The sequence below is a fragment of the Cyprinus carpio genome, chromosome B23, assembly GCF_018340385.1.
Source record: "Cyprinus carpio isolate SPL01 chromosome B23, ASM1834038v1, whole genome shotgun sequence".
Taxonomy (NCBI): Eukaryota; Metazoa; Chordata; class Actinopteri; order Cypriniformes; family Cyprinidae; genus Cyprinus; species Cyprinus carpio.
The window spans coordinates 21,335,168-21,354,396 of NC_056619.1; the positions used below are offsets into that span (position 1 = coordinate 21,335,168).

Consider the following 19,229-nt stretch of genomic DNA (forward strand, 5'->3'; position numbering starts at 1 on the left):
TGCATGGCATTTTAATGTATTTTTTATCATTAAAAATGTAAATTAACTTAATAACAAAATATACTGATTTTTATTCAAATGAATTAGGTAAAGCACATCAATATTTGCTGAGAAATACTTTACATAATTATTATTGTCATAGATGACTAAATTAAATATATTACAAAAAGTGATATAGAATGATTTATATCCATATCTTTGAACTTAATAGCCCTGAAAAACACTTTTTCCCCCTACAATCAGCAAGTAAACCAACCACAGATGAATCCTTGGAGATGGTGGATGTGATAAAGAGTTCGGTGGACAATAACAAGCGTTCAAAAAAGGACCTGAACCATGGAGCCTAAAAAGGATGATGACGAAAATGGAAATACAAGACACTGTGTGGACTCTCAAGACAACAAGGGCTGAGGATTCCATTTAAAGTCACCATCATACAGAAGCAGCTCTTCTCTGAGATGAGCAGCACCTCAGATGCTCAACCAGAAACACAACTGTGGTGATTCCCAGCAGACCAGACAGAACCAGACGAACCAGAGCCTCAGAGACACCACAGTGATCCTGACAAACTGAAAGAGAAGAGAGTTATTCATAAACATGTGATCGAATGTCTTTGTCTGTGAAGACACAGCTCAGAAGTTTTTGTGTCAGGAAGATAGTTTTGTTATAGTTTTCGTACCTTCCTGTCAGTTTACTGTCAACTTTTCTTTGTGGATATTTTATAAGGCAGCAGCTATTTACACTAAGTGCACATAGATATAGATTCTATTTACACTGTTAAATCAGCAGGATTTTCTGCTATTTATTCTACTTATTGCAAATAGTGGCAATTATCTGCACCTCAGTATTGAAATACATTATAAGACAGTTTGCAATAATGTCTTTAATTTTAATTCAAATTATTAAATGGATGTCACCTTAGGGAAAATAAAGACCTCCCTACACTTATCCTAACCCTACCCTATACTTTATTTTCAACTTTTTGATTATTTCCATTTTCATTTTAAAATAAATGCTTTTCTGATGTGACTTGAAATTTGAAAAGGGAGAAAAAAGTTAGCCAGATTCGAACCGGGGTCGATCGTGTCAAAATGACTGTAAGACACGTTTTACCATCTGCGGCACAGGAGCTAACGACTGCTAGATTACTTTTGTAATTTTGACTAGCCGAATCACACGTTGGTGGGCGGAGTTAGTGTAAATAGACACTCAGATTTTGTAAATGTTTATAAACATCTTATTCACATTGAAAAATGTTGGTGGTGGATGTTGTTTCTTGTTCCTTTTTTATTTATTATTATTCTAAGACAAGGAGGCTGTGTAATTAATTGTAAACTTATTTTATTTAGTTGCTTCTTGTGGTTTGTTGTCTTGGTCTTTGCTCATTCCTGAGTAAATAAAAGTGTAGAAAGAGTTTTGTTGTCTTTTTCAGGTTATTTTGCGGCCTCACTTTAGCCGTGTCATAACATTGTGAAGCAGATGATATCATAATCTTGACTCTATTATCTGAATGGTGCTGCAGAAATTGAGACTCTTCAGACCAGACAACCTTTTTCCAATCTTCTATTCTCCATTTTTTGCTGGGCCTATACAAATACAGTGGTGTATAAATAAGGTGGGTGAGTGTAAAAACAGCTTTGCCAAAAAAATTACAATATTGATTTAATACTGAACTACTGACAAACACTGAAGAGTCGAAGACTGGATTATAATCGCAGTGATTAATATGTTTTCACTGTTTTCACAACAATTCTTTTAACCCTAACAAATCCTAAAATCTTAAGGGTTTGCTTATTTAAATCCACCTTTTTGTTTTTTTGTTTTGAGTCTTCATATATTCATATCTTGAACAGCTAGTTGTGGTCTGCTAAATGAACAAACAAAAAAGGGTGAGGGTCTCACCTTGAGTTTGGTTTACACCAGCTGGAGACCTGAAGACAGGAACAGAAACAGACCCTTAAAAAAACACAGTGCCATCATCTTTAAACGGGAATTTGCAGGGAAAACAGAGATGGAAAATCAACGTTATGAATGGCAGTGATGGCTGGTGATGATTTCAAGGGCCCAGAACACATAATTTTTTCCAACATTTTTGGGTGAACTATCCCTTTAAATTATCTTTGACTGAATGGTTCTTCTATGGCATCGCTGTGAAGAACCTTTGAAGCACCTTTATTTTTAAGAGTGTTGAGTGATCTTATCAAAAAGATGTTTACTCATTAACTTACACCTCTTTTCCATTTTGATCATTTTTGCTATTTTTATAAACCAGCTGCAGCTAAAACTTACTGTAAACGTCCACTCTGAAGCTTTTCTCTGAGACGGATCCACTGTGGAGAGAAACTTGATAAAGTCCAGAGTCGCTGCTGCTGATGTTCCAGATGCTCAGAGCTCCAGTCTTTGGGTTCATTTTCACTCTGCTGGTTAGTCTCTTATCATAAAAAGGCTCATAACCCTGATACATCTGTGCGATACGAACAGTTTGATCACCTCTTTTAAACAGCCACATCACTTCACTGAGACTCTCAGTGTGTCCTGTGTGTAGAGTGAGAACATCTCCCTCCATCACAGTCTTTAACTCCTCACCATTCACAAGATATGAAAGAATATTACAACTGCTTAGATATACCATATTACTTGTACTGTCTCAGTATGTAATATTGTTTCTCTATTAATAGATACCTTTTAAACTATGATATTTGTAATATGATTTTTACTGTGACAATGCTATTTTTTTTTACATTGTTGCATAATTTAATATTTCTGTACACTGTTATGTACAATCTGTAGAAACATTTATGCAGTTCACAATTTTTTTTCACAATCACTGACTAATTTCTTTATAATTAGGTCACTGTTTTAAAACTTAGTGAACACAAGAGCATGAATGTGGGCTAAACTGTGGGTCATTTATCACTGCTTTGGCACAAAATGCATTTAATGACTACATATTTCCCCATGAGTTCAGTGGAGAGACGAGGAGCTGCTTCGAGGTTGTTGGCAGGTTTGCCACAGTAATGACATCTGCCCTCCCTCTTAAGACATTTAGGTTTTTCCTGGTTTCTTTGTTTACTTTAAAGGATGATGTTGCAATTTTTACCTTTGCCTTGACATCAGAACCTAAAGAGTTAGGTCATAGCAAGGCCTCTACCAAAAGTGACTACAGCGATTAGCAGTCAGATGAAAGCTTTCCTGATTTACAGTCTTTATGTAGATGAGAGAACAATACAGGACTGGTGAATAAAGCTGTGAAAGCAGTTGGGGCTCAGATCAGGGTAGAAGGGGTTAAAACTGTTTCTTCTGCAGCCTCCATCATGCAGTTACAAGCAGCCAATGCTCTCCTGAGGTCATAGAAAGGCTTGTGGAGAGTTTGCCATCAGTACATGCTACATTTATTCTTTTTTAGTTTAGGAGTCCAGAAAAATTGCAGCTCTATGTATCTATATCTTACTGTAAGTCACCCAGCACACATATCTTGACAGAGTCAGAACTCAATGGTTTTGAAACTGCTGTAAATCATTCTGAATTTCAGCATGCCAGTAAAGATCAAATTAGTAAAAGATGAGTTTTACAGAACATTATCTGAGCGCAGACTGAATGAAACTGTGAGTACACTGCAAAGTTGTGTCATGTCAGTTCCCATCATCCCTTGCTCTGATTATTGGTCCATCACTCTCAGCTGTGTGTGATTGAGATACTCAGCTCACCTGTATTTATACGCTGTGGTCTATGTCTTTGGTAGTGATGGTGAAGTGAAGCGTTCTGAAGCATTTCAACACAATTATATCGGAAAAAGGTTAATTACTGGAAGTTTTTTAAAATGGTTTATGCTGTGGCCATCAAGTGGTCATAAAAATAAATAGCACCTTCCAAAGTATCATGTTCCGTTACAGCCGGTGGTTTTTCACATGTGTTTCTACAACTGATTCTTTGTTTCATTATATTTTATATAAATAATGGTCATTGTCAAAAGTCATTCATTTGTGTCGGTGTACTGGTTTTTACTTAATTTTTATTACTAAGTTAAATAAAACATAAATTGATAAATTAAATCTATGATCTGTTTATTCTAACTCTGCCTCAGTCCTACAAAGTTCATTTTTGAGCTCAATATATAAATTACGATTTAAACAAAAGAAAGAACTGACAAAAACCTAAATGTTCTAAGAGGGAGGGCAGATGTTATTACTGGATATTGGATGAAAAAGTGTAGGGAAAAACAAAAAAGACCTTAAGAGAACTGAACAGCATTTCTCAGCTACTGATGAGTCTCCTTACAACCTCAAAGCAGCTCCTCACTCCAACAAACTCATGGGGCAGCTTGCTGAGGAGCAAACTGTTGCAGTTGTGAGTGCTTATCTTTTCCAGGAATTTACATCAAAGATGGAAAAACTCTTTGTAAAACAGAACAAAAGTTACTTTACTGTCACTTTTTTCCCATTGGAGAAGGCTGGTTAAAGGGATAGTTCACCCCAAAATGAAAATTCTGTCATTAATTACTCGGCACCATGGTTTTCCAAACCTGTGAGACCTTTGTTCACCTTCAGAACACAAATTAAGTTTAGTTTGATAAAATTTTAGTTAAACTATCTCAATGCAAACAGCAATCAACTATGAACCAGTGTGTCAACCCCAGTGGTGTAAAGCAGCCCGCAGCGTAGGATGCCAGGAGAATGATCAAGCAGACACAGAGAGCCAGAGTACTACCATAAACATTCTCAAGTTTATTAAGGAAGATGGGGTCATATTTTATTCCACAGATTCATACAACAACATACACAATGTACTGGATATCCCAATCAGAGTACGTAAGATGTGTGTGCGTGTGTGTGTTTCATACACAACGTGACCACTGATGATGTTGTCTTTACTTGGATCGTAGTCTCCTCAGAGCTAGTTGTCAGTGTTTGGCCCAGATTAACTAATCGGCTCACATATATGAACGGATAACCGTTGCATTGTTCAGCTCCTTTACCCCCCCCAATACGTTTTGCTCTCCTAGTTAATTTGGACGTCCCCCTTAGCTCGGGTCAGCCTTTAGACTATTGCATATATATATCCACTGCGGTTGCAGGTCAGTCAGCACTCCTGTCTATAGTTGGACCCAAGACAACTTTAGTGAGACATCAACATTAACAGAAATTAAAAAAAAAATTCAACCAGGGCCTTAACATAGTCCTCCAGGATCACCTCTCTTTCACCAAGTGAATAAATGCAATGCCATTTTTTATGCCCTTCACTCGCAAACTTCCCTCCGTCTCGTTTACTCAGATGTACGTCATTGATTAGCTACTATATTCAACTTTTATTCATTAGCAATTAATCAAGTGTAAGAAATTACATTTAATTTGTTTCATTATGCACTATTTTATTATGTTATGCACTATATAGCCATACTTTTATTTTATTAATATAGTTCACATGTATTTAGTATAATAATAGTTGGAGATATCATATTTGTCATGACAGTAGAATTTTCCCCCTTATCCATTTGTTTTTGTGCGCATTCTATATGTAGGGCCTTATATAGATATGCTTGGGCTGTTTCCTTTCATTGGTAATTATAAACATATAAACATATCATTGTGATGAATGCATTTTTAAAGTAAAGAACCTCACTTGATTAAAGTTGCATGAGAAAAAATTATTTTACACACACAATTATTTAAAAACTATACAATTACAGCAAAAAAAAAAAAAAAAAAAAAAAGCGTGATACAGAAAACGTATATATAAAACATTTAGCTAAATTAACCCTGATGCATTTATTTATAACTTGGAACTAAATGTAACACGTATAAACCAACATCTCAGGTGACACTTTACAATACGATTTCATTTGTTAACATTAGTTACCTACCAAACATGAACTACCATGCCAAATACTTACAATTAACCATAGTTAAATGTACTTCCTGTTATGAAACAGGATATTGATTTCATACATGTCCACTGTAGAGGACACCAGGACTAAAAGCATGTTTATTATGCATTTTGGAGACAAAAGAATTGCATAGGAAAACAAATTATATAGCATTATTCTTATGAAATATTAGATATTATTATGAAAATCTGGCCAGTTACTTCTCCCATTATTACTCTTCTTTTTTCAACATGCTGTCCCAACAGCACTTTAATATGCAAATTAGATACAGTGTATAACAGTGTGCTTACTGGAAAAAACAGTTTATGGACTCACACTCAGCCTGGATAACACTCGCTGATACCGAGTCTGAGCAGAAGGCGGCGCAGGGGAGCCGAGCTCTGCCGATTACTGCATGCTGTGTGGGTGTAGTGGGGGAAGTGGATGTCTAAGTGGAACGCAGCCTAGAGAAGATCACAGAGTGTCACAGGAGAAACAAACTTGTCGAACAGGAAGTGATTGAAAAGTGTCCTTCCAAACCTGTACGATGTTGTTTTTTTTTCTGTGAGACACTTGAGATTTTCTGCAGAATATTAGAGCTGCTCTTTTCCATACAATCAAAGTGAACAAAATGGTACAACAATACTATACAGCAAGATAGACAAACTAGATTTACAAAAGCACTGCAGTCCATATGACTTATGTGCAGCATTCTAAAATTCTGAACAATTTTTAAGTGACAAAACCCCCAAAATTAAACCATTAGTCACTCATAAATCTACCCTCTGTGTTTGTTTCCAAATCCCAACTTGAACTTAAATTTGGGTTTAATTCCTCACATAAAGCAACTTTTAGGATCCTTTTGATATACTTGTGGTGCTTTTTGTCCATTTTGGAGCTTGAAAATAAGCTTTGACTTTCTGTGAAATGTTTCTTTTTGTGTTTCATGGCAGAAAGTAAATCAAACATGTTTGGAAAGACTAAAAAAATACATTTTGGGGTTAATGTGTTACTTAAATGACCTTTAAGTATCTGAAATACATAAGATTTTTATAAATGTTTTTGAAAAGTCTCTTCTGCTCACCAAGGCTGCAATTATTTGATAAGAAATGGAGTAAACAGTAATATTGTGAATAATTATTACAAATTTAGAGTATTTTTCCCCCTTAAATGTAACTTATTGCTGTGATCAGAGCTAAATCATTTCTTCAGTGTCACATGAGCCTTCAAGAAATCATGCTAACATGCTAATTTGCTACTCAAGAAACATTTCTGATTCAGAATCAGAAAGAGCTTTATTATGTTTACACACACACACACACACACACACACACACACACACACACACACACACACACACACAAGGAATTTGACTTGACGACAGGAGCTTCCAGTGCAGAAGAAAGTACGGACATAGTGAAAACATGCAAGATACAGACACAAATAGGAATAACACAGAAGGAATGGAATATAATACTAATAAAAGAAAAGCAGAAAATTAAATAATGCACTATACAGAAGTAGAAGTATAGAAGGAAACTCTGTCCAAAACATTTCTTATGTTTAATTCACAGATGAGTGGAACATATTTATGTTTATGCTTTTGATCATCACCAAAACAAACCATCAAACACTGAGAATACTGAAGTGAAGCTTCTTCTATGTTTCTTGTAAGTCATCATTGTTCATAGATTCAAATCAGTGACACTGTTGAGCTGAAAAGCCATCTTGTGCTCTGTGGCCATTTTGTCTTCATTGTCTACATTTGTCTACATTGCCCATAACTACATCACATTTTGAATAAGTCCTGTCCTTTACTTTACTTTCCAGACCCAGTTTAGTTTAATGGCTCAGGTACCAGTGAGCTGTTTAGCACAACATAGATTGCTATTCATCTTTTGAACCATAAACAATAAACTAATTCTCTTGGTAATATTTTGTTTTCAGATTCTTTATTGAAATGAACATAATTAATTGGAGATTTTTTCCACACACACAAAAAATCAAAAAAAATCATCATCATACAACAAAAAATGATTAGTCGACAGATCTGGTACAGAGGAAGGAGTCTGGCCTGGAGGACCTGCAATGCACAGCAGCCTACGTACACTTTGAGTGTTTGAGAAGGAACAAGTTCACTTCTTGGCTACTTTGTGTCTGTGTTAACTTGTGTGTGCTAGTTGTTGTTGTTGTGGATGTGTGTCATACGGTCTGAAAGAGCTGTTGAGCTGCTGCTACATCAAATCTGTATCCTGAAAAACAACAGACGAAATTATATCCACCACCACACTGAAGCTACATATTTCTTTACAAAGACGACAATACATTTGTCAAGTTGGTAGTTAAATTTGAAAGTTTTAATGTCTTTAAAGTTTGTATAGCCTACAGAGGGATTCGTATGTAAATTGTAAACAACAAAACAGCTCCGATCATATTGTTCTATATCCAAATATTGTCTATAATTAATGTACGTGTTTATATATATATATAATAGATATATATATATATAGTATATATATATATATATATATATATATATATATATATATATAATACACCATCCTTTAACCCAAGCTGAATAATTAAAAGAAGTTTAAATAGGTAAATCTTCTATACATGTTTTTGATTCTTCATTTTCTTTTCTGACATACTCCAGTTCCTGATAAACAAACAATGCTTATTCTGTGCTTTTTTTTATCACTTTGTGTGTGAAATCATATTTATTTTGTCCATCAAAAGTGTGCAGTCACTTTAATTGAGCGTGAGTGGAACAGCAAAAACAGACTCGGCGACATCAGTTTCAGCTCTGCTCACGCAACGCCGCTACTTGGGCTCGCGCGGTACGGTATAATCAATGCTCCGCCCTCGAACCAAACCCTCGAACCAAACTGGCTTAAACAGGTCCAATCAACGTCACAGTCCAAAGGCGGAGACTAACTACAGCTGTGCCGCAGTAACAGCCACATATTGCCGGTATTAGAATCTTGTGTCGCTGGATCAAGTGACAGAACAAACAGAACACCGCTTCTCAAGATGTGTCTGTTCTTCACTTTTATAACCTGTATTATTGTCATCATCGCCGGTAAGTAAAGCATTTTAACGTTAGATAATTCGCAAAGTGATGTGTGTTTGTCAAACATAACGGTTCTTTAAAACAAGCGTGGAGAAACTTTATCCAGCAGTTAACTAAATAAATATTAATTTCATCAGGTGCTGTGAGTGATAATGTGATAGTAAAGGTGAGAAGAGGAGAAAACCTTCCCCTCTCCATCAGAACTTCTGAACTGAAGATTGTGAGTCGTTTAACAGTGAGAAAAGACGGGACGCAAGAGATCTTTCGCTACTGTTCCCCTGAAGAGCAGAACTATGGCTGCAAACCAATCAACCCTGAAAGATTTTCACTCCGGATCGGTAATGAGAGCGTCTCCGTAACTGTTCTTGATGCCAACACCAGCGACGAAGGAGTTTACGATGTTGAAGTTATCGATGACAAACACAACAGGATCCATCAGAAGTTTACCGTTGCTTTGACCGGTTAGTATTTTACTATCATACTCCTAGAAAATACTAAATGAAGATATGAAAACTGTAAAAGCTGTAACTTTATTTGGATAGTGTGGATGAATGGATTTGACAGCCTATAGCGAACTAGAAGAGTTTTTTGTCATGTTCTGTGTATGTTTTAAAACAATTGCACGTATATTCTACCTGCGTGTTAAGGGTATATTTCCGGGTGTTTTTTGGGGGTAGCGACTCTAAGCAGGTGAGGTGAGGTGAGGTGGGATGATGTGAGGTGGGGTGTGGCGGAAAGCGGTCCGGTCGGTCCAGCAAGTGTGAGACGACGTCATCAGCCAAGCAGGTGTTTATGTTAGAAAAACTTGTGCCCGCGAGCTTTCTCTGATCTTACACTATTAACAAATAACAAGTGTTACAAATACTTTCCGCTAGTCCACTAGGTATGTCCGTAAGGTATGCGTGACGTAAAAATCGTCACCACAGGCTTTAGGCTGCTGATACACGGCGCAACTTCCTGAGCAATGCTGCGCGATGTTGCTTGGCACTTTCCCATTGAGAATGGACAACACATTTCTGTCTGGGTACTTTCGATCGGTCGTGGGCTCTGTGTGTCACCTGATTGCCTGCTAAGGGAAGTACTTAAGTAGATTTTATTTCACGTTTCACTTTTTACTTCGCTACACTTTAAGACTAAATAAATAAAGAACATTATTTGCTTAAAGAGAGCGCAGAAAGGCATCACAGGCATTTTCCCATGTAATGGTATGGAATTGTGACTCCCTGCCAAGTTATTACCCTCCTGACAGTCATTCAAGTAGGGAAGATTCTGAGTCTTATCACTATACTAGTTTATTATAAACGTTTTGTAGGCATTATTTTCTAATCACTGAACACATGCAGAGCACTTTTGGCAAAGCTTGCATTATTCACCCTGAGGATGGCGCTGTAATGTTGATTGATAGGCTTTTTGTACACAGTACAACACGCGCAGAATCTTAGAATTATTTTAATGTAGTATTTATTGCCTCTAGATATTGTTTTAGAAAAGTTGTGGAGGAGTGTTCGTTGTCAGAACAAAAATAAAACACAACAGAGCTATATAAAGCCTATTCACATGAGCATGCTTGAAATAAAGGATTTATACTTAATTTAATACGCTACTCTACATAGGAAGAACAGACTTGCCATCTAGTTTCTGATCTGATGCAGACAAATATACACATAACCGAGGCTGACTGATATTACTTACGTAATATACTTAAGTAAGTTAACATGAAAATAAGCAGGGCAGCCTCAAATCTGCCGTCCCTCTCAAAAGAGCGCGCTGCAGTTCCAGGTTCTCACCACAGACTGGCGCTGTAGAGTGGCAGCTATACTTACTATTATTTCACAATTGTGATATTGCATGCATAGCACATCTGCACTACTTTTCTGTCTGTTTCTCAACTGTTTGACCAGTATGTGTAGATTGTGTGTGACACAAGTAAGCATCCAACATACGTAACACCTTTTTCAACAGAAAGAACATTTGGCCTGAATTGTAAAAAAATTAATTGGCCATGAATGCAAGGTACACAGTATAAAATACTGTATTCTCAGTTTAATTTATAAAGTGTTTTTATTTCAATTTAAGTATAGCACAGTTCATAAACAAATGTGATTCATAGTTTTGTATTACATAAAAAACACTTAAATCAATTTTATATTATACTATGTAATTTCATTATAAACATCTTTTTTAATACTGTTGGTTTATATCAGTAATTTGCCAGTGATTTCTCTACTAGTGGGTTATGTTGTACACTGTTATTTAAAAAATGTGTTTATCTGTAATAACATGGACCATGGCATGATGTGACCCTGTCTTTACATACAGTAGGGCGCAAGATTCTGCACAACACACCTGTTATATTATGTAGCTTTTATATTAACACTGACGAGAATCCAATACATTATCTCATATAATAAATAAAAAAACAAACAAAAAAACAAAATATACCACCATACACCACAAAACCAGTCTTAAGTGTCAATTTTTTTAATTCTGAATCTGAGGGTGTAAAAAAATGTAAACATTGAGAAAATCGCTTTTAAAGTTGTCCAAATGAAGTTCTTAGCAATGAATATTACTAATCAAAAATTAAGTTTTAATACATTTACAGTAGGAAATTTACTAAATAGCTTCATGGAACATGATCTTTACTTAATATCCTAAAGATTTTTGGCATAAAAGAAAAATGTATAATTTTGACCCATACAATGTATTGTTGGCTATTGCTACACATATACCTGTGCAACTTATGACTGCTTTTGTGGTCCAGGGTCACAAATTTACTTTTTCACACCAACCGTGACAGCAGTCTTCCTCCAATTATCTAGCCAACTAGATATTTCCAGGACCTTAGAAAAAATAGAACAATGTCTTGAAGAAGTTTATGTGTCTAGTTATTTTTGTCCCATACAGAGCAACTGCCCAGTACCATTAACCCCGAACCTCCATCTATCCATCCACTTACCACACCTGCTATATCCACCAAAGGAGAAGAGACACTTAGGACAAATGGCACAAACACCAAATTCAGTGAAGAACTAAATCACAAAATAATATGGGGCATCATAGGGGGCATCATAGGGGGCCTCTCAGGGGTCATTGCAGTGGTCAGTGGTATCATCTACTATAAAAAGGCAAGTATGATAATTGGTAAATTACCCAACACTTCTGTTTTTGTATTAATATTGTAGCACTTAATAACAGCAATGTTTAGTGAAGACTATGCATTCTACTGTGCAGTTTTGTTTTTGGGAGTTTTTTTTTAAAGTATTTATGAAAGACTTGTGAAGGTCCTTGAGATATTTTGGTGAGGAAGGACTTCATTTAAAGTCATAGTAGATCAATAAAATGTCATTGTGTTTGTGTGCATTGAATTCTGCTTGCATGATATTTTAGTATTAAAAAACTATGTGCAGTTGTTGATTAAGATTTTAAATCTCAGAGATTTCATCTCCCTACAGAAGAAACAAAATAATCATATTGCTGATGAAGGCACAGAGGATCCAGGGGAAGACACTTCTCTCAACTCAAACACCAATGGAGGTCAGTCCAGCAGATGACACTGGGTTTTGTATCATAAACAAAAATTATGTTTCTTAGGAATTGAACATTTCACAACCTGCATTAACCTTGCCATGTCAAATTATCATATATTTTTAGAAACTTTCTGACCTTGGCACACAGGGTGTAAACTGAAAAAAAAAAAAAAAAAAAAAAAAAAAGCCCATACAAACAGGGTTCAGCGTGCTGTGTTAATATAAAGGATTTTTCCACTTTTTGTCGCTGCTTTATTACTTATGTTTTTAAAAGAAATAATATTAATGGTTTGATGTAACATGAGGACAAACCACTCAAGTTTTTGTCAAGATTTGTAGTTTTGTCAGCCAGATTATTATTTTTTTTATTTACCATCTCAGGAAGTTTACACCAGGCAGTCAGTTTTGAATTACAAATCATTTTGACAATTTTTGCAAAGTAAATAAAAGACCCATTTTCATAGTAAATTAATCAGTATTATTAATCATATACTGATTACCATATTCAAATAAATAAATTAAAACCCATCAGTTTTTGCTGAGAAAGACTTTACTACTTTATTATTACCATAGATGAATAAATTGTTGATAAACATTATGAATATTGGCTATAGAAGTAAATATATTGTTTTATTTCAATATCTTTGAACTTAATAGCCCTGAACAAAAACTCTTGTTTTTCTACAATCAGCAGGTGAACCGGACACAGGTGAATCCTTAGAGATGGTGGTGGTTGACACAAACTTTTCAGTGGACAATGAAGGACCTGTACATGGAGCTTGATAGGATGATGATGAAAATGGAAGTACAAGACATTGTGTGGACCACAAGACAACAAGGGCTGAGCCTGCCATTGTGACATCTCATGAAAGTCACCATCATATAGAAGAAGCAGCACTTCTCTGAGATGAGCAGAACCTCAGATGCTCAAACAGAAAGACAGCGGTGGTGATTCCCAGCAGACCAGACAGAACCAGACGAACCAGAGCCTCTGTGAGGCTGCACTGATCCTGACAATCTGAAAGAGAACAGAGTTGTTCATAAACATCTGTCGTGGGCAGATCTTATTCATGTGAAGATGGACAGTCTTATTGTTCACTGGATTCACAGCTGTACAGCTGTATGTCTCTGGATCATTATAATGAAGCTCTAATGCTAAACTGAGGTTGATGCTGAGATCAGGATTGCTGGTCTGATTCAGCATTTCACCTCCTTTATACCACGAGATGAACACACCTCGATCATTTCTTACTGAGCAGAACACAGAGCAGAACTCCTCCATCTTCTGTGACTTTGATGAACCTAGCGAACATCTGTTATGTAAGGTTATTTCTGAATGTTTTGAGCTGTTTTGAGCTCAGGGACTGATCAGAGATCAGGAATGTTGAACACAGTGTGGTTCTGTATCTGAAGGAATGATGCATCCATAGAATCTCAACAAAGATTGAAGTGGGGGAATGAAATAGTGGATAAACCTGTTGTAAAGGTGTGTTTCTGTGGGTGCAGTATTGTTGATAACCTGCCTTTTGTGTGTGATAGTTTGCTTCATTTCCTCTCTATGGCTTGCTTTGTTTTTGATGTGATAATTTACCGTTAGCTGGATACTGCTTCTTTGTGGATTGTAAACCTCTTATCCACACTTTAGGGGAGTGAGTGCCATTTCTTATATAAATAATGTTTTCTATTGATTTTAGTTGTTTTGGGGACTTTTGTTGTGCTTTCTCCAAACTATAAATAAAAATGTAAAAAGATTTTTGTTGCCTGTTCCAATTTATGCTGACTCACCTTGAGTTTGGTTTCCACTAATCGTAGATCTAATGACAGAAACAGTTCCTTTAAGAAAACAAGACACAAAGACATTGTCGTTAAGGAAGGAAATGTGGCCAAGTATATTGTCCCATTATCAGAATTTGTCTTCTGCATTTAACCCATCCAAGTGCACACACACACCTGGAACAGTGGGGAGCCAGTGCTGCAGCACCCAGGGAGCAGCTGGGGGTTCAGTCTCAAGCTCAAGGGTCTCACCTCAGTCGTAGTATTTAAGGAGGAGAGAGCACTGGTTATTCACCCCCCAGCATCTTGTCAAACAGACATTCCCTTATTAAATGACAGCTCTTTTCATGGTAATTACTGAAAGTGTTTTTTTTTTTTTTTTTTTTTTTATGTTCTGACCATAAACTTAAACATCCACTCTGAACCTTTTATTTGAGATATCAGAAACGTGATAAAGTCCAGAGTCGCTGCTGCTGATGTTCCAGATGCTCAGAGCTCCAGTCTTTGGGTTCATTTTCACTCTGCTGGTTAGTCTCTTATCATAAAAGGGTTCATAACCCTGATACATCTGTGCGATACGAACAGTTTGATCACTTCGTTTAAACAGCCACATCACTTCACTGAGACTCTCAGTGTGTCCTGTGTGTAGAGTGAGAACATCTCCCTCCTTCACAGTCTTTAACTCATCACCATTCACAAGATCTGAAAGAATATTACAACTGGTTAAATTAAGGACTACATTTTCTAGAAACTACTAGAAAACATAACTGAAACTTAAATTTTCATAATTCTTGAACTAATCATAATAAAAATGAGCACAAATTAATTTTAATGTTTGATACACCGACTTAATTAGACATGAACAATGTCACTAGTTTGCCATAACACTACATGGTGCAACATAGATTTTTTTTTTTTATTGCACAGAAGTACACAATCCATACAGTAACAATAACAATACAAAAAAAATGCTAGGGGGAGATGTAAACAAAATTATAGGAATACATTAAAAAGTGTACATGCTTGCAAAATTCGAATAGCTTTTTGTTTCTTCGAGGGTAGATTCAATATAGTATTTCACATCATTTTAAATGCTATAAAACATGTTTTTTTTTTACCTGAAAATTTACATTTATGGATATGGAATTTAGCCATTAAAATAAAAAAAAATTATAAAATAAATGCAGGTCTGCTTATCTTTGGAGTTTACAGTTATGCCTTAAAGAACATCTTTCCACTCTAAAATAAAATCTCCATCAACATAACAATAAAATCAAGTACATTCCTCCAGAAAAAAGACACAAAAGGGCAGTGCCAAAATAAATGAACAGCTGTCTCTGGCTTCTGCTTGCAAAAGCTACAGCTAACATCAGTATCTTTCTTAAATTTAATTAAATAATGTTTAGCAGGGTATATTTTGTGGAGAAGTTCAAAGGATACTTCTTTTGCTTTATTTGTTAAGAGATATCGATTGGGCAGAAGCCAGACACATACATATAGATTATAGATTGAACATGTAATATGCATGTGCATGACATCACTATTTTCACAAATGTTACAGGTAACTTGCACTTTGAAACACACTTTTAAAAGTGTGCTTTTTCCGGCCCCCAAAAAGTTGTTTTTGTGTAAACATATGGCCAAAAAATAGTTTCCAGTTTTTATAGTTGAAAATGGTGTTGTGTAAATGCCCCCTTAGAGCTTTCTCTTGTTTGGTCGCTGTTTATTTGTTGTCTTACTCATTTAGTAATTAAGTAGTCTCACCTATTCCTTGTTTTACCCCTATTTTGTATGTATGTTTATAGCCCTGTGTTTCAGTTCTTGGTTGTCTGTAGTGATGGCGAGATGAAGCCTTATGAAGCATTCAAGTTTATCATCCAACTGGTTCACAAAAGGGTTCATTTCTCGAGGCTTCATTTATTCACAATACCACCTGGTGGCCAAAGAGAAACAAGCAGATACAGTACATATGACCTGATGTGATCTATGATACACTGTTTTGGGCCAGTTAAGGCTAAGAAATAATAGTGGGAAAAAAAATAAATAAAATAAAACACTTCTACGGTTCCCCTAAGGTGACATGGTCGGTTCACTGTTAATCAGTTATTGGACTTACAAGACTGTAGGATGGATAAAAATGTTTTTATATTTTATATTATGCACTTTATGTAACATTTATTTATGATAATAAACTTTTTTAGTAAATTACCTTTTAATATCATCACTTCCTGTTTGTTGCTGCCGTGTGTTTCGAGTTTGAGCTCTGTCACGTTAATTCTTTATCGTCTATTTTTTAATCTTAAAATCTATTTTATACCCCATCATTTTCGTTTCTATAACATGCAAATATATCCTCTATCATATTCTACAACAAAAACAATCAGAGCACCTTGTTATCACTAGTTTTATTTTGATTTCCAGAGTCCGCTATTAGCTTATATCCCGTTAGCTAAACCCGTGTGCATTGCTAATACTCTATTCACACACATTACCATTGCTTTACTCACTGTTACTTGCTTTAATGGCGGATGTATGTCTACCTTTGAGTGCAGGTGATGAGCCTGATCGAGACGGTGCACATCACGACACCTGCAGCGACGATCATCGTGTCAGGACCACTGCCCACGTATCGACGAGGACACGAGAGGTTCAGACTTTTTGCTCTAAATGAATGGTTATTATCATGGTGTAAAGAACAGAAACTGCTCTTTGTTAATAATTGGAATCTATTATGGGAGAGTCCTAGGATTTTTAGTGCTGATGGCCTGCACCCCAGCAGAGTCGGAGCAGAACTCCTCTCGGACAACATCTCCAGGACTATACGCTCCATATGACTAGTAAGACAATTCTCAAATAACTGCTATGATGGCTTTTGTTCTACCCGCTTAAATGATAGAAGTACTTGCGCTGTCAAATCTATTAAGACTGTGTCTGTTCTCCAAATAGTGAGGTCAAAATAAACCAGAAAAACGTAAAATAAATGGACGACAACAATTTCTAAAGTTTGGGCTCATAAACATTAGATCACTCACACCCAAAGCAGTCATTGTAAATAAAATGATCAAAGATAATAGTTTTGATGTACTCTGCTTGACTGAAACCTGGCTAAAACCAAATGATTATATTGGTCTAAATGAGTCTACTCCACCAAACTACTGTTATAAACATGAGCCCCGTCAGACTGGTCGTGGGGGAGGTGTTGCAACAATATATAGTGATATTCTCAGTGTTACCCAGAAAACAGGATACAGGTTTAAATCATTCGAAATACTTCTACTTACTGTTACACTGTCAGATATGCAAAAGAAATCTATCGTATCTCTTTCTCTAGCTACTGTGTATAGACAACAATGGCCGTATACAGAATTCCTAAAAGATTTTGGAGATTTCCTCTCAGATCTGTTGGTAACCATTGATAAAGTGCTAATTTTCAGAGATTTTAACATTCACGTTGATAATACAAATAATGCATTAGGACTTGCGTTTACTGACTTAATAAACTGTTTTGTAATCAAGCAAAATGTCACCGGGCCCACTCATCGTTTTAATCATACGCTAGATTTAATTATATCGCATGGAATCGATCTTACTGATATAGATATCGTACCTCAAAGTGATGATGTTACTGACCATTTCCTTGTATCGTGAATTCTGCGTATTGATGATATTAACTCTTTTGCAATGACCTTTTGTGTCTTGCCCTCCTTGTGCAAGGTGTCAATGGTCGTCTTTTGGACAACTGTCAATTCAGCAGTCTTCCCCATGATTGTGTAGCCTACAGAACTAGACTGAGAGACCATTTAAAGGCCTTTGCAGGTGTTTTGAGTTAATTAACTGATTAGAGTGTGGAACTAGGTGTCTTCAATATTGAACCTTTTCACAATATTCTAATTTTCTGAGATACTGAATTTGGGATTTTCCTTAGTTGTCAGTTATAATCATCAAAATTAAAAGAAATAAACATTTGAAATATATCAGTCTCTGTGTAATGAATTAATATTATATACAAGTTTCACTTTTTGAATGGAATTAATGAAATAAATCAACTTTTTGATGATATTCTAATTATATGACCAGCACCTGTATATAGCTTCGTGTTATCGTCCGGGCAGAACTATTGTTCCAGCCACCAAAGACACATTTGCAAATAACCTGCCCGATTTATCTCAACTGCTCCGTGTACCCATAAATACACATGAACTAGACAAAATGACTGGCAACATGGGCACTATCTTCTCTAATACATTAGAAGCTGTTGCCCCCATCAAACTGAAAAAGGTTAGAGAAAAACATACCGTGCCATGGTACAACAGTAATACCCACGCTCTCAAGAAAGAAACTCGTAGTCTTGAGCGCAAATGGAGAAAAACTAACTTGGAAGTTTTTAGAATTGCGTGGAAAAACAGTATGTCCAGCTATAGACAGGCTCTAAAAACTGCCAGGGCCGAGCATATCCACAATCTCATAGAAAATAACAAAAACAATCCAAGGTTTTTATTTAGCACAGTGGCTAGATTAACAAATAACCAGACGCCACTCGATCTAAATATTCCCTCACAGTTAAATAGTAATGACTTTATGAATTTCTTCACTGATGAAATTGATAACATCAGAAATACAATAACAAATGTAGATTCTACAGCGTCTAATACTTCATAACTATAGGACAGGAAGAGCTAAATACACTTATCACTGCATCTAAACCAACAACATGTTTATTAGATCCTGTACCCACTAAATTACTGAAAGAGTTGTTACCTGTATTAGTATAATAGTACTATATTATTAACTTGTATCTTTAAAAGTGAAAGTCATGACATTTATCAAGGGCACTTCAGCCATGGGTATTGAGGGTGGAAGAGTGTGCTGTTCATTCACTATCTCCAACCTACAACTCCTGCCAGCACCGAGACTCGAACCTGCAATCTTCAGGTTACAAGTCCAACTCTCTAACCATTAGGCCACAGCTGCCCCTTGGTAAGATCCTTGT

The 19,229-nt window shown here is 36.0% G+C and overlaps 3 protein-coding genes across 5 annotated transcripts in view; 2 read left to right on the forward strand and 1 right to left on the reverse strand.

Moving 5' to 3' along the window:
- LOC109048274 overlaps positions 1 to 360 on the forward strand; it is a 57,193-nt gene extending 56,833 nt beyond the window's left edge. For 2 of the 3 annotated variants that reach the window (XM_042750478.1, XM_042750477.1), the window contains exon 5: positions 244 to 360. In XM_042750478.1, coding sequence (XP_042606412.1) covers positions 244 to 347 — 104 coding nt within the window. In that variant the 3' untranslated portion in view covers positions 348 to 360. Of the gene's footprint in view, positions 1 to 211 lie in introns of all 3 variants that reach the window. The other variant, XM_042750479.1, reaches the window with a different exon arrangement.
- An 8,454-nt stretch (positions 361 to 8,814) lies between these two features.
- LOC122134426 lies at positions 8,815 to 12,169 on the forward strand. The gene is made up of 3 exons (XM_042750480.1): positions 8,815 to 8,945; positions 9,074 to 9,397; positions 11,844 to 12,169. The coding sequence occupies exons 1-3, from the start codon at positions 8,897 to 8,899 to the stop codon at positions 12,119 to 12,121; spliced, it is 651 nt and encodes a 216-aa protein (XP_042606414.1). The 5' UTR covers positions 8,815 to 8,896; the 3' UTR covers positions 12,122 to 12,169.
- A 1,216-nt stretch (positions 12,170 to 13,385) lies between these two features.
- On the reverse strand, positions 13,386 to 17,911 carry LOC122141888. The gene is made up of 4 exons (XM_042750531.1): positions 17,847 to 17,911; positions 14,658 to 14,941; positions 14,252 to 14,299; positions 13,386 to 13,757 (listed from the first exon to the last, which is right to left on the reverse strand). The coding sequence occupies exons 2-4, from the start codon at positions 14,850 to 14,852 to the stop codon at positions 13,386 to 13,388; spliced, it is 615 nt and encodes a 204-aa protein (XP_042606465.1). The 5' UTR covers positions 14,853 to 14,941; positions 17,847 to 17,911.
- Between the last annotated feature and the right edge of the window lie 1,318 nt (positions 17,912 to 19,229).

What these genes read in the sequence shown, in the direction of transcription:
- LOC122134426 (XM_042750480.1), top strand. Translation starts at nt 8,897, where the DNA reads ATGTGTCTGTTCTTCACTTTTATAACCTGTATTATTGTCATCATCGCC. An exon ending in TATTATTGTCATCATCGCCG is followed by an intron (nt 8,946 to 9,073) that starts GTAAGTAAAGCA and finishes TAATTTCATCAG; the next exon opens with GTGCTGTGAGTGATAATGTG. An exon ending in GTTTACCGTTGCTTTGACCG is followed by an intron (nt 9,398 to 11,843) that starts GTTAGTATTTTA and finishes TGTCCCATACAG; the next exon opens with AGCAACTGCCCAGTACCATT.
- LOC122141888 (XM_042750531.1), bottom strand. Translation starts at nt 14,852, where the DNA reads ATGTGGCTGTTTAAACGAAGTGATCAAACTGTTCGTATCGCACAGATG. An exon ending in TCTCAAATAAAAGGTTCAGA is followed by an intron (nt 14,300 to 14,657) that starts GTGGATGTTTAA and finishes GTTTTCTTAAAG; the next exon opens with GAACTGTTTCTGTCATTAGA. An exon ending in TAGTGGAAACCAAACTCAAG is followed by an intron (nt 13,758 to 14,251) that starts GTGAGTCAGCAT and finishes GGTTCATCAAAG; the next exon opens with TCACAGAAGATGGAGGAGTT.